Consider the following 14,194-nt stretch of genomic DNA (forward strand, 5'->3'; position numbering starts at 1 on the left):
CAACACGTCAACACGACTTCGTCAAGTCTGTGTCAACATGTCAACACGACTTCGTCAAGTCTGTGTCAACACGACTTCGTCAAGTCTGTGTCAACACGACTTCGTCAAGTCTGTGTCAACACGACTTCGTCAAGTCTGTGTCAACACGACTTCGTCAAGTCTGTGTCAACACGACTTCGTCAAGTCTGTGTCAACACATAAATACATACATGATGATGTGAATTTAGGCCATGGGGGAAAACATTGCCTTGGCGCCAATTGAAATACACGGGACAATCATGCCAAAGAGTTGCTGTCTCGTTTTCTGTACTACCAATAAGCTAACAAATTATGAATTGAAGCAATACCTCTAGAGTACTCTATAGTATGTCCTAAAATACTATAGTATTCCTATAATATTTTGTCCCAAAATACTACACGATTCCTATAGTTGTTTTTCATAAGGAATGACTCATTCACATTAGCGTTATCAGCTGAAGGCTCGCTTGATAGGCCAATCGCTACGTCTTCCTATATTAGCTTTGTAGATGCAGAGGTGTAAAGTACTTGAGTAATTTTACTTGATTACTGTACTTAAGTATTATTTTTGGGGATTTTTACTTTACTTGAGTACAATTTAAAATCAGTACTTTTACTTTTACTTAATTACATTTTTTAAGAAAAAAAGTACTTTTTACTCCTTACAATTTTATTTACAGTCAAAAAGTACTTATTTTTTAGAGATCACTTTATTCTATTTTCCCTTACTCTTACCAAACCAATTGAATTGTGCTGACGGCCAGTTTAATTTAAATGTTATTTATTTTCCTTGGCCGAGATACAGTGTGCCACTCCCTGAAATTCATACGGTCGTAGCTCAGGCACCTTCAGTCCGGGGTGTTCGCCCTTCGGGTCCCTTATCTTACCCGAGTGGGCCTTTTCAACGAGCCAACCCCCGACTCTCTAACCCTTTCTGTGGCCGACGGTCTCCTGAATTTCAAACGTCCGTGGCTCGGTCGCTTTAAGTCCTAGGCATTCGCCCTTGGCGTCCCTTATCCTACCTGAGAGGGCCTTTCCAACGAGCCAACGCTGACGCTCTAACCCTTTCCCCGGCTGAGATTCAGCGGTCATTCCCCTGATTTTCCCAAGACTGTAGCTTGGATGCCTTTGGGTCGCTTATACCCGAGGGGACTTATGGTGCCCGAGCTACAGACGTGGAAAAAATCAGGGAAAGGACCACCGTATCTCGGCCGGGGAAAGGGCTAGAGACTCGTGGGTGGCTTGTTGTAAAGGTCCTCTTGGGTAGGATAAGGGACCTGAAGGGCGAACGCCCTGGACTTAAGGTGCCTGAGCTAAGGCCAAGGAAAAATCCGGGAAGGGTTGACCAAATCTCGGCTCGAGAAAGGGCTAGAGACTCGCGAGTGGGCTCGTCGGATGAAGATTTTTTTGCTTCTTTGAAACCGACAACACATTAAGCCAGCAAAGAGTTGGATGGATATCTGGCCTGAGTTTCAGACACCAGGAAGTCTCTGCTCACGTTCCCTGCTATTTGCAGCCTCTCTATCAAGACTAAGACCTTGTTCACGCTGTCAGTCCAAAACTGATTTTGTTGCATGTCTGACTGGACAGACTCACTGTCCACATTGTGTTAAGATCCGATCTGTGCGTCCTGTAGGGTTTTGCCATTTTCTGGATTATCTACACTGTTTCTATGGCAATGACGCCACACTGGCACAACAATCGTGTTTACATTTTACGTGACGCAACAGCATGACGTAACCGAAAAGCTACAAAAATACGATCAGATCGGTCAGACTTAAATGTATTTGTGATGGAGCACGATCGCCAACCACGCTGAGCAGGCAACACTGGCGCACACACACATACATACACGGACATACACCACATACACCGCATACACTTACCTTAACTATACTCCGATTCGGCGGCGAGTGCACACGAAGCCGATTCACATGGACATTACAGTCATCAACATTTCCCCCAGTTAATCCTGTTATTTCATACACATGCACACACTTTGTTTTGTTTGTTTGTTTGGTTTGTTTGTTTAGCCAGCCTTCCGTGGTGGGATGCTGCGCCGGCAAACCTGAGCGATTGAGCGGCACACGCTTATGACGTCACAGAGTGTGTCGCGCCGGCGCAGTATTCGCGAAGGTTGGCAGAGTCCATTATGTTTGTTTATAGGGGGGTGGTGTTTTTGTATGTCATTGTTAAAGGGGCTATGTGTTAAATTATATTTTAATATGTGTCAAACAGATGTTTTGTTAGGTGTATATAATGTCATGTTTATGTGTTTAAACTCACTGGATCTGAGTTTAATGGCAATTTAAAATGCTTACCTGGATACTTACCTGGTTATGGGAACTCCCATTGAAGGGGAGGAGTCTGGCTCTATAAAAAGGGAGGCCAGACTCACAATCAGGACTTGTTTACCAAGTCGACCGGAGTGAGTGGTTGTGGAGAAGTTGCTATTGATATATTGTGAATATTTACTTGTGTATATTTTTCGTCATTTTTTTGTTTTATTTATTTTTTTTGGTATTTTGGGTTTTGGTTTCTACACTTGTAAATATAAATATATCACCTTGGTTTTTCTCCTGTTTCACTGTAAATAAACTTCACTTTGTACAAGAGTACATTTGCGGTCTGAGCCATCATTTTTGTTTTGGGGATTTTTCCTTTATTTTTGGGACTTACCCACGTCAAAGGTGAACCGCTGGTGTTCACTTTGTCACATTTGGTGTCAGAAGTGGGATGGCTTCCTAGCAAGAAGAAAGGCCAAGCCCGGCCTGAAGTGAAGGCAGTGAGGGAGGATGTAACCTGGGATGCTACTGAGCTGGTCGGCGAGGGGCTGGCTACCAGGCATTCGGGTGCATCGCCAAAGAGCAGCTCTCCACTAGGCAAGGCCGCTACACCAGGTCTAGTGGCTGAAGAAGGGATGGTTGCCCTAATGCGCAAGTTCTTGGATGCGCAGGAGCAGAGGGAGGAGCGACAGATGCTGGAGCTCCGAAGCCTACGGGAGGCCGTTCTGCAGACGACGTCCCATGCTGAGTTTCCAGTGGATGCCAGCGTTCGGATGGAGCTACCAACCCAAGCAGGTCGGAAAGGTATGGGTCGATACGTTTCAGATTATGACCAAGACCCTCCGCAAAACCCTGCTCCCTTTCAGCCAATGCAACGGGCAGATCCGAAGCTACCCGCCTACCAGCAAGGAGATGATATTGAGAGCTACCTCCGTCGGTTCGAGCGTCTGGCGAAAACCTGGAGATGGCCACAGGAGGAGTGGAGCTACCGTCTGGTCCCATTGCTGACAGGACAAGCGTTGGAGGCATACCTGGCGATGGATGAGGATGAGGCGGAGGTCTACCCCCAGTTAAAGGAGGCGATCCTGGCAAAGTTCAGCATCTCGGCAGAGACCTATCGTCAGCGTTTCCGGGCGACAACAGTACCTGCTGGTGAGTCGCCGACGGAGTCGTACAACCTACTGAAGGGCCTGTATACACGTTGGGTCCGGCCAGAGGAGCATTCGAAGGAGGAGATCGGCGAGGCCATCATTCTCGAACAGCTGTTGAGGGTGCTACCTTTCGATACACGAATGTGGGTGAAGGAGCATGAGCCGAGATCAGGAATGGAAGCGGCGAAGCTAGCGCAACGATACCTGAATGCTCATCGTGATAGCCCTCGCACTCAACCTCCAAAAGGTACTGTACGCACTGTTACACCATTCAAGATGTCCGATACTGTGGTTCAGAAGAGTGGTAGCGAATCCACCACCTGTGTACAGCCAAGTAAGAGACTGATTTGCTTTTACTGCCAACAGTCGGGGCACAAAGCTGCTGATTGTCCGGTACGTAAAGCAAAATTAACTGGATTTTGTTATGTTCCACGAGAAGGGGACAATGTTAAAGACACTATACATGAACTGAACATTATGTGTGATGTGACCATCAATGGACATTGCTTACGAGCCTTAGTGGACACTGGGAGTTCACTTTCGTTGGTTAAGTCATGTCATGTTAACAATGTTGATTATATGCATACATCTGCTGTAAAATGTGTACATGGGGATGTTAAGCAGTATCCCCAAGCAGAAGTCACTGTGGGTATTTTTGACCAAAATTTTCTGTTGAAAGTGGCAGTAGTGGACAATTTACCTGCTGATGTAATTCTGGGAGTAGATGTACCTGTGTTATATGATCTCCTAGCATTTAAGAATGTTGAAACCATGTCTTCCACTGTCAATAATCTGTCATGTGCTGTGTTAACTAGAGCCCAAACTAAGGCTGGTCTGCAACCACTGCCAGACTTTGACGATAGTCTGCTGCAGGGTGCAACCAAGGGCCCCAGGAAAACACGCTGACAACGGCGGCTTGCAAAGTACTTGGGTACCCCAGTCGTTGAGACCTCAGTGGAGGGTCTCAATGTTCATGGCTGGAGGGTCCCAGAAAACATATCTGAGTTGCAAAGGGATGATGTTTCTTTAAAACCATTATTTGATAAAGCTGAACGGTTGGGAAATCCAAATGTGTGTGATGAATCATACGTTGTGTTGAATAATGTGTTGTATTTGCAAGTGAAGGATGTAACACGTTTGATTGTTCCTACATGTTGTCGTCCTGTGGTTTTGCATTTGGCACATTCAGTGCCCTGGGCTGGTCACCTTGGCCGCCAGAAAACATATGCACGCATATCATCACGTTTTCACTGGCCAACACTGTTTACTGATGTACAAACATATTGCAACACATGTTCCATCTGCCAAAAGACCAGTGTTGTATCTCAGCGGGGTAGAGCTCCCCTGCAACCCCTCCCTGTTATCTCTGTTCCTTTCAGACGCATTGCGATGGACATTGTCGGACCATTAGAAAAGAGCAGTACAGGATATCAGTACATCTTGGTGGTCAGCGATTATGCAACCCGATACCCAGAAGCTTTCCCACTACGATCGATCACAACAGCCAAGGTAATTCATGCTCTCATCCAGTTATTCTCTAGGGTGGGAATACCCGACGAGATCCTGACGGACCAAGATACAAATTTCACCTCGAAGCTGATGGGACAGCTGAATCGACAATTGGGCATCACCGCCATAAGAACAACTCCTTATCATCCCCAGACAGATGGCCTGGTGGAGAGATTCAACCAGACTTTGAAATGCATGCTGAGGAAGTTTGTGGCAGACACTGGCAGAGATTGGGACAAGTGGCTACTGTTTGTGCTGTTTGCCTACAGAGAAGTACCCCAAGCGTCAACTGGCTTCTCACCGTTTGAACTCTTGTACGGCTGGCAAGTGCAAGGACCCCTAGACCTACTGAGAACGAGTTGGGAGGGTTCTGCATCTAAACCTGGAGAGAGAGGTATCGTCCAGTACGTGCTAGAGATGCGAGATCGGCTGGAGCGGTATAGAGAAGAGGCAAGGGAGAACCTGCAAGAGGCACAAAGAGCACAAAAGAGTTGGTCCGACAGGAATGCAAGGAACCGAGAGTTCAATCCAGGACAAAAGGTACTACTCCTATTACCTACATCATCAAATAAATTGCTGGCCAAGTGGCAGGGTCCATACAGTGTGATCCGGAAGATGGGGCCAGTAACCTACGAAGTCTCTCACCCTGATAAAGGCAAGACCAAGCAAACTTACCACGTGAACCTACTAAAAGAGTGGAAGGAGCCAACTGGAAAGACGTCTGAAAAGTCACTGCTGGTGCGAAAGGTGGAGAGTGTGGAGGATGATGCTGCAGAGTCCAGAGTGGAGCAGAGAGTGTCTGTGGTGGATTTATTTCACCTAGAGGACCTCAAGCGACGAGACCTGCAACAGCTACTGAACCAGTTCCCTGAGATGTTCCGTCAGAGGCCTGGGCGGACGGAGCTGGCACATCACACCATCCACTTAGCTGATCCGACACCTTCAAGACAGCGGCCTTACAGAGTGCCAGAGCGGCTAGTTGAACCACTAAAAGAGGAAGTCCCCGTTATGACAGAGCTTGGAGTCATAGAGCCTTCGTCAAGTGAGTGGAGCAGTCCGGTAGTGATCGTACCAAAGAAGGATGGGTCGTTACGGATCTGCATTGATTTCAGGAGATTGAACAGCCAATCTAAATTCGATGCCTACCCAATGCCTAGAGTGGATGACCTTCTGGAAATAATAGGTAAGGCACAGTACATCACCACATTGGACCTGTGTAAGGGGTACTGGCAGGTACCCTTAGATCCAGCTTCAAGGCCCTACACTGCGTTCCGCACACCTCTAGGACTATTCCAGTTCACGGTCCTGCCATTTGGCCTGCATGGGGCACCGGCGACCTTCCAGAGGTTAATGGACAAGGTGCTTGAAGGATGTGAAGAGTGGTCTGCAGCATACCTAGACGATGTGGTCATCTACAGTCATTCATGGGGTGAGCATCTAAAACATATAGAAAGAACTCTAAGGAAGATTCAAGAAGCAGGTTTGACGTTAAACGTTGACAAGTGTAACTGGGCGAAAGAAGAAACTTGTTACCTGGGTTACCAACTGGGAAGGGGACAGCTTCGTCCTCAAGTGGACAAAGTGGAAGCGATTCGACGGAGCCCCAGACCAACCACAAAGAAAGAGGTGAGGTCTTTCTTGGGTCTTGCTGGGTGGTACCGAAGATTCATCCCTGAATTTGCTGCCATTGCTGTGCCACTAACGAACCTGCTAGGGAAAAACATCAAGAACCCAATACCCTGGACCGCAGATACTGAAGTGGCGTTCAGGACCCTGAAAGACAAGATGTGTGCCAACCCAGTACTACAGAGTCCCGATTTCACCAAGCAGTTCCTGGTCCAGGTAGATGCCTCAGCAACAGGGGTAGGGGCAGTCTTGGCCCAGGGCGAAGCGGGGCGAGAGTTACCAGTGCTTTACTTAAGCCGGAAGTTGTTGCCTCGAGAGACCAGATACTCAGCGGTGGAAAAGGAGTGCCTAGCGATCAAGTGGAGTCTGGATAGCCTCCGCTATTATCTCCTAGGGCGGGAGTTTGACCTGGAAACAGACCATCGAGCCCTGACCTGGCTGCATACAATGAAGGACAGAAATTCCAGGGTGACAAGGTGGTACCTCAATCTCCAACCCTACAACTTCAAAGTACGACATCGACCAGGGAAGCAAAATGTGGTCGCCGACTACCTGTCTCGTTTCCCGGCCAGTACGCGGCTTGGAGAGGGGGAAGGTAATGTGATGGAGCACGATCGCCAACCACGCTGAGCAGGCAACACTGGCGCACACACACATACATACTGGCCAGATACTTTTACTTTTAATTGAGTAAAATTTACACTCAGTACTTGTACTTTCACTTGAGTAACATTTTTGAGTACTTTTTACACCTCTGTGTAGATGTGACTAAATAAAAAGACTACCAACACATATTGGTGTAATATATAAATAGTGTGAATCAATGCATTGATTGACTGTTAATAAAGAAAAATCATTGCCTTTAACTCAATGTATTTAAATAGCTCACTATGAGCTTCCAGGAACTCAAGTCCCCATGAATCACGTGACATTAGCAACACATAACAAATCACAAACAGCCTTTTAATGGTAACTTTTGTTCTCATAAAACAGATTTATCCATTACTGTGTAATAAGAGATACAGGCTAACGCGATGGCAGTACATATTTATGCAAAAAGCGTATGGGTGTTTTGGCACTGTGATTCTGCTGGTCAATTAAATTAAATGCAATAAATTAATCTATAAATAATTTGTATTAATAAAATGCATTTATTAATACGTACAGGGATTATTAATAATTTAAAAGTAATGAGCATCTCCCTTCAGAAGTTCATATTAACAACAAAAAGATAGCGATACTGTGCCAGTGGTATTATAATAATTTACAATAAATTAAATGAAGAAGTGCCTTATGAGTCTCTTTTAAATATTTTACTTATGAATCAAACAGGCACGAGATATATTCACAGCACACAGTCAACTGTACATTATAAACATGCACAAACATTATAAGCTTACACTCTAAAAAACAAACGGTGCTATATAGCACCAAAACAGTTGCTTTGGATCGTAACGATAGAAGAACCATTTTTAGTGCCATATAGCACCGGTGAAGCACCAGTGAAGCACCAGTGAAGCACCTGTGTAGAACCATATAGTGCTATGTAGAACCATATGTGGTGCTATAGTGGTGCTATATGGCCCCTATATGGTTCTACACTGGTGCTTCACTGGTGCTTCACTGGTGCTTCACCGGTGCTATATGGCACTAAAATGGTTCTTCTATCGTTACGATCCAAAGCAACTGTTTTGGTGCTATATAGCACCGTTTGTTTTTTTAGAGTGTACATACTACACAGTGTGATGCATTTTAAAGCTTTAAAATTGTTAGAGGCAGTGTAACAAAGCACATAACAGCAGCTGACCATACTAATCTTCCTATATTAGTGGTCTTTATTCATCAAAAAAACATTTTTGATGTAACTACATACAAATACTTACATATATTGGTCAGATATTAAATATTGTAAATAAATGCATTTCCTGACTTAAATCACAGCTCTTACTTTTAAACCTTTCAAATAAGGTAATAATAGACAATTTCATTCTAAGGGCAAATCCTAGGGTTGTAAATTGACATGTAAAAACGTTTCTGAATTATCTTAATCACTTAATAAAGCCATAAACCTTCTATGAAGATACTAGAGAACAATTTAATATAATCTTTCAAAGTCAAATTTACTGAGTTTCGTGCACAGACATTTTGAGGGGCAGTGGACGAAACCAAATAAGGGCACTAGAGGGGCGTGTACTATTAATATGGTTTTAATAAAATGTGTTTATAATGTGTAATAGATGACTAGAAAATTAAAATAAATATACTGACTTAACTTACCTGTTAATCAGGGCCTGAAATTAACTTTTTTGACCACCAGCCACTGTGGCAGGTGGATTTAGAAATCCACCTGCCACAGAGACTTTTTACCAGCCAGTTTTTTTTCCCGAATAGTGAATTATAACACTGTCTTTATTGTATGAATTAAATATAAAAAAAATTCAGAGCTACAAAAGTGAATTTCTCTTTGTCTTAGGTTGTTTGATTAACATTAATGACACAGACTTAAGTAGGTTAATTGAGGTTACTGTCTCTTTAAGACCAGCACAGACTGGTTTTTGACTCTCTATACATACACTTAAGACATAAAGAAATGTTTTATTAGAAAATGAATACTGTTGAGATCATTTTGTTTATGTGCCCTGTCAAGAGCAGAAAGATTTTATGTACGCATGCTTTTAGGAACGCGTCTCTCCGATGTGCCCTATTGAGTCCCCTTAAACCTGGCACGCACACAGAGACAGAGGGGGCACAAACTGCGCACATAAACGCCGCACATACGTTGTTTTTCATTACTATATTCGCAAAATGTATGTTAATGTACTACAGTATAAGGCATAGTAGCGCAACTCTCTCTAAAGTTTACACATCAAGAGTTCTGATCCGTCACAGCAGCACTACACATCTGTGCAACTGCGATTGTACAGTAGCCTATGTCAGCATTGCATTCTCTTCCCATCTCACCACCAGTTTAATACTTACTCGCACATCCAAACGTAGTCAGAGAAGTGCCTCATCTTCTTTCCAATCGCATGAACGTTGCGAAACAGCAGCCGCATCCTCTCAATGAATCACTCAATTTGCATCGGTGATATGCGCAGGTTGATAAGAAATGAGCGGGTGCCGGTTACGAGTCATCCAAAAATATTTTACTGATATTCAGGCCGCGGTCAAGTTTAAAAACTATTTTGAACAATTGCGGGCGGGGCGGGTTAGTTGAAAATGTCGGTCTGGAGTGGGTTGTTTATACAATGACCCGCGCATCTCTGATTCGCATTGGCTACCCGCCAATGTGGCTGGTAGATTGACAGTGTTACCCGCCAATTGCAAAATCCACCCGCATTTGGCGCGTGGTCGGGTGTTAATTTCATGCCCTGCTGTTAATGCAACGAACTTCGGCAACTGTCGTCTCCACTCTCCAAATTGTGAAAACATGGTGAAAACACGAAGTGGATTATCGGAATCAGTAGATCTTTTGCGGAGCGGGATTACCGGTTGAGCGACCAGACTGTTATTCTCCTTCCCATAAAATAACCCATCACAATGCAAACTGCACATTATACAATGAGAGCGCGGACGTTCTATGTGACGCTTTACATAATATAATCCATGACGTTTCACATTCCAAAATCCATTATGTCATCTGTGACTTGTAAGGGATGGTGACCTTTTTTTATTGTTTGATTTATTTGAATAGGTATACACGATATATTTGTCTGAAAATTCATCTTAAGACTTTTGTCACTGATTTTATCTTTGGTTCTTAATTGTAATTAAAAAATTTTTTTAAAGCAAACAATATATGTCAGACCCTTAACCTAAATTTACTTGAGTACTCCCTGATATTTTAAGAAAATGTTCCATAATTTAATAGCATTTTGGATGTTTAACTTTCAAGACAATTATTTCTTGTACGTTTAAAAATTTTATGAATAGCATTTTTGGGACCTTCATTTTCTTTTACTGGTAAAACGCATCTGTCCATTTTCCACTTTTCAGTTTTTTGGTAATAGTCACATGACATGCAGACATTAAGTGTTTTATTTAGATTTTTTATGTTTAAACTATTTATTTACAGTTGTATGATTTGGTTATTTTCCCATTAACTCAGAAAACCCCTGCGATTTCCCCACGGACCACCAGGGGTTCTCAAACCCTATGGGCGGCGGTGGCAATTTCTTTTTCCTAAAGAACACAAAATATATTTTGATGGTAAGCACACGATTTTAACCATTGACTTCCATATTAGGAAAAACAAATATGGTGGTGGCTTTCAATGGGTACCGTCAACTGTTTGCTTACCACCATTCTATCAAAATATCTTCTTCATCCTTTAACACTTAATACTTGCATAATATTTGTTTATCTACTATGGAAGTCAACGGTTCCAATAAAAAAAAAAAAATACAAGTTTAGAAAAACATGACGATGAGAACATTTTGAAATAATTATTATTTTGGGTTAACTAACTCTTCAAAACGTGAATGGTTTCCAAATCAAATCCGTATATGTTTTGATCATTGCTTTGAAACTGATCTCCAATAAAAGTCCTTAACAAAAATGCAATTATCTCAGCTTTTTGTTCAAAATGTTGTGTTTTGTGTACACTTTGAGAGGTGATAAAAAGAGAACAAATTAAGATAAGATGAAACGCGTTTTTATTGGTTTGAAAGCAGATGGTCTGTTTTTTCATTTGTTGTATGTTTATATGTTTAAAGGATTTTCTTTTTTTTTTTTTTGAAAACCTTTGTGAAAATCATAAAAATGCTGGTGCTGACTGGGAACTTTTTTAAAAACGCTGGTGGGGAAAGAGTTATACTCCAGAAACAGTTAACTATCAAGCAGTTATATATCCCTTACAAAATTAACATGGTTTTGCTACAGTTCAAATACAAAAAAAAGGTTACTGTAGTAAAACCACAATTACCACAAAATAACCATGGTTTTAAAAAAACATGGTTACTACACTTTTATCACAAAAACACATGGTTAATTTTCGTAAGTGTTTATGTCCAACATTCCCATTGTTTTATTAATTTCCTTAATTTAATTTCTTCGTACATAATATATATTAATTCAGTGTTTATAATGCTAATACTTGAACTTAGAAGAATTTAACCGAAACTGAAATGGATTTTGGAGAGCAAAGGTTTATTGAATTTGGGGGTCAAAAATTTTGTAAAAAAAACTGCTTAAAGAATTTGATGATCAAGTGATTGTACTAGAGTTTTAATTACTAGGTGTATGTTTGTGATTCTATCTAGTTGACATTATTATTATTTTTCTTGTTGACATTAGTTGTAGCTCTCTGCTTTGCTGTTTTCCCAACGCTTTTTGTTTGGTCCAAACCGGTCACCGTAGGTTCACGCGTCAGTGGAGTTTAAGATGGCGGCCACCTTGACGAGAAGTCTTTCGGGTACGAAATGCTCAAGTTCATATTCAAGATGTTTTATTAATTTTATTAAAATAATTTTGAGACTTTCTGCCTTGGACAAATTTCGTATGTGCTGTTACTATTTGTGTATATCTGCTGTAATGCAGAAAACGTTGTATTTCGGGCTGCCTGCATGTGATGTTTTTGCAATTAAGTTATGAGTCTAACGTTACCTACCCAAATTCGCGGTAGTATTGTCAGCAGATTGTATTACTTTGACTAAACTGCATCTGCTTATCTGATGATCAGGTTTGCTGAGACCTCTGTCGCTGTTAGGAAGAGACTGTCTCTCTCATGCTGTCAGAGTCACATATCAGACACCTCGCTTCTCAACTCTTGTACAGAGACATGTCTTTAGACCACTGCATCCTCTTCATAGCACTGTACAACAGACTGCTTTACTGGATCGGTAAATCTTAAATTCTATATGTTTATCAGATACGAAAGGTGTTTGATTATACTGCACAAAAATCCCCTACTTGTCTTAATGCATTAAAGGTTCTTAGTTTGCCCCAGGTATTTGTGTAAGATGCCATCGTTTCCTGTAAAACAAATTGTTTGTTCAACTTAAAAATATTAGTTGACTCAAAAAAAAATTGTGTAAAATATGTCTCAACTAATACTGTTAAGTTGAATTAATTTAAAAAAGGATGTTACCTGGTTGCATTAAAATGTTGAGTTAATTCAACTCTTATTTTTACAGTGTATTAACCACCTTTCCTCTTTTGCAGTGTAACCCCACTCATTCCTTCTCTGAAGCTTCAGCAGAGTAGAAACTTGACATACTACAGTATTTCGAAAGGCAAAAGGAAATCAGTGAAGTCTGTAACGCAGCGGTTTCTCAGGCTGCACTGTGGCCTGTGGTTGAGGAGAAAGGTATATTTTGATATGATCCTGCTTAAATTCTTCATTCATTTTTTTATATTAGTAGCTATTCTGCTATCTCAGGCTAAATCAGTGGTGGCTGGTGACTGCTCTTCTGAGGGGCGCAAATTCAAAATATGTTTTGGAGTGTCATATGAACCTAACACATATTTTAAAATTACGAACCAGACACATAACGGGCTACATACATGTTGTGACGAACATCGCATTGTGTGCCCTCGAAAAAAGTCGTCACCGGCTACAACTGGGCTAAGTTGATAAGATAATGGAACTACAATAAAAAACAATAGTTTCTTTGGAATCACAACAAAACATAAGACTATTTGTTTGACTTTTCCTTAGCTTAGTGGTTCTCAAGCTTTTCCATGTTCTCAAGCTTTGTCCGGTGCAGGGTGCATCCCTTTGCACCCTCCTAAAGAATTTTAATTATTAAACAAATATTAAATTATGCAGTGTAGTGCCTTTGGTTTATGGCCTTATTTTTCAGATGTTTTTACACAGACTTTTTGAATGTTTTTTATAAAATGTGATAATATTGAGGCTCCCTGGGACCATGTCCCCCAGTTTGAGAACCACTCCCTTAGCTGGAGCATTTATGATAAATTAATGTATTTCATTAAACTGGGGCCCCCGGCACAATTTTTTGCCCAAACCTAACACTCACCCCCACCCAGTTGGCAACATCCCCATTCGGGAACCACTGCCATAACTGGATAATGTTGTCCTCCTGTGCATTTCATATTTTTAACAAAGCTGTTATTTTCAGGCTGGTTATAAGAAAAAGCTGTGGAAGAAGTCAGCAGCCAGGAAGAAGCGTCTGAGAGAACATGTCTTCTGTAATAAAACTCAATCCAAACTGTTGGATAAAATGACCACACCCTATTGGAAAAGAAGAAATTGGTACCTCAATGACCCCTACCAGAAGTACCATGATAGAGTTAACCTCAAAGTGTAAAATGCTGATGGTGTTTATCCACATTTCAAATGCTATTTAACAATTTGTTGTAAAATGTCAAAAAAATCTGTGAGTCAATAAATAAAGCTTTAAAAAACGAGATCTGTTTGTTCCCCACAGATGGTTAAATATTTCAAATCAGAATATTAAGCATCAGTTCTTTAATTTTGTGCAATTTGATTAAATCGTTGTTGCAAATTTATAGCAGCTCTTGAGGAGCTTTATGTTAATTTAATCATGTCACACATATTTAGCAGTTCTAAGTAAAGAAGTCACATGACGCAGGTATTCATTCACCTTTTAATTGCTGAATGTCAATACATTTATTTATTTT

At 41.6% G+C, this 14,194-nt stretch overlaps 1 protein-coding gene across 1 annotated transcript; it reads left to right on the top strand.

Moving 5' to 3' along the window:
• Positions 1–11,918: 11,918 nt before the first annotated feature.
• mrpl35 (mitochondrial ribosomal protein L35) lies at positions 11,919–13,962 on the top strand. The gene is made up of 4 exons (XM_065288575.2): positions 11,919–12,002; positions 12,270–12,429; positions 12,752–12,896; positions 13,672–13,962. Exons 1-4 carry the CDS (start codon positions 11,972–11,974, stop codon positions 13,858–13,860), a joined length of 525 nt encoding a protein of 174 aa, XP_065144647.1. The 5' UTR covers positions 11,919–11,971; the 3' UTR covers positions 13,861–13,962.
• The last annotated feature ends 232 nt before the right edge of the window (positions 13,963–14,194 follow it).

Source organism: Paramisgurnus dabryanus, chromosome 17, assembly GCF_030506205.2.
Source record: "Paramisgurnus dabryanus chromosome 17, PD_genome_1.1, whole genome shotgun sequence".
NCBI lineage: Eukaryota > Metazoa > Chordata > Actinopteri > Cypriniformes > Cobitidae > Paramisgurnus > Paramisgurnus dabryanus.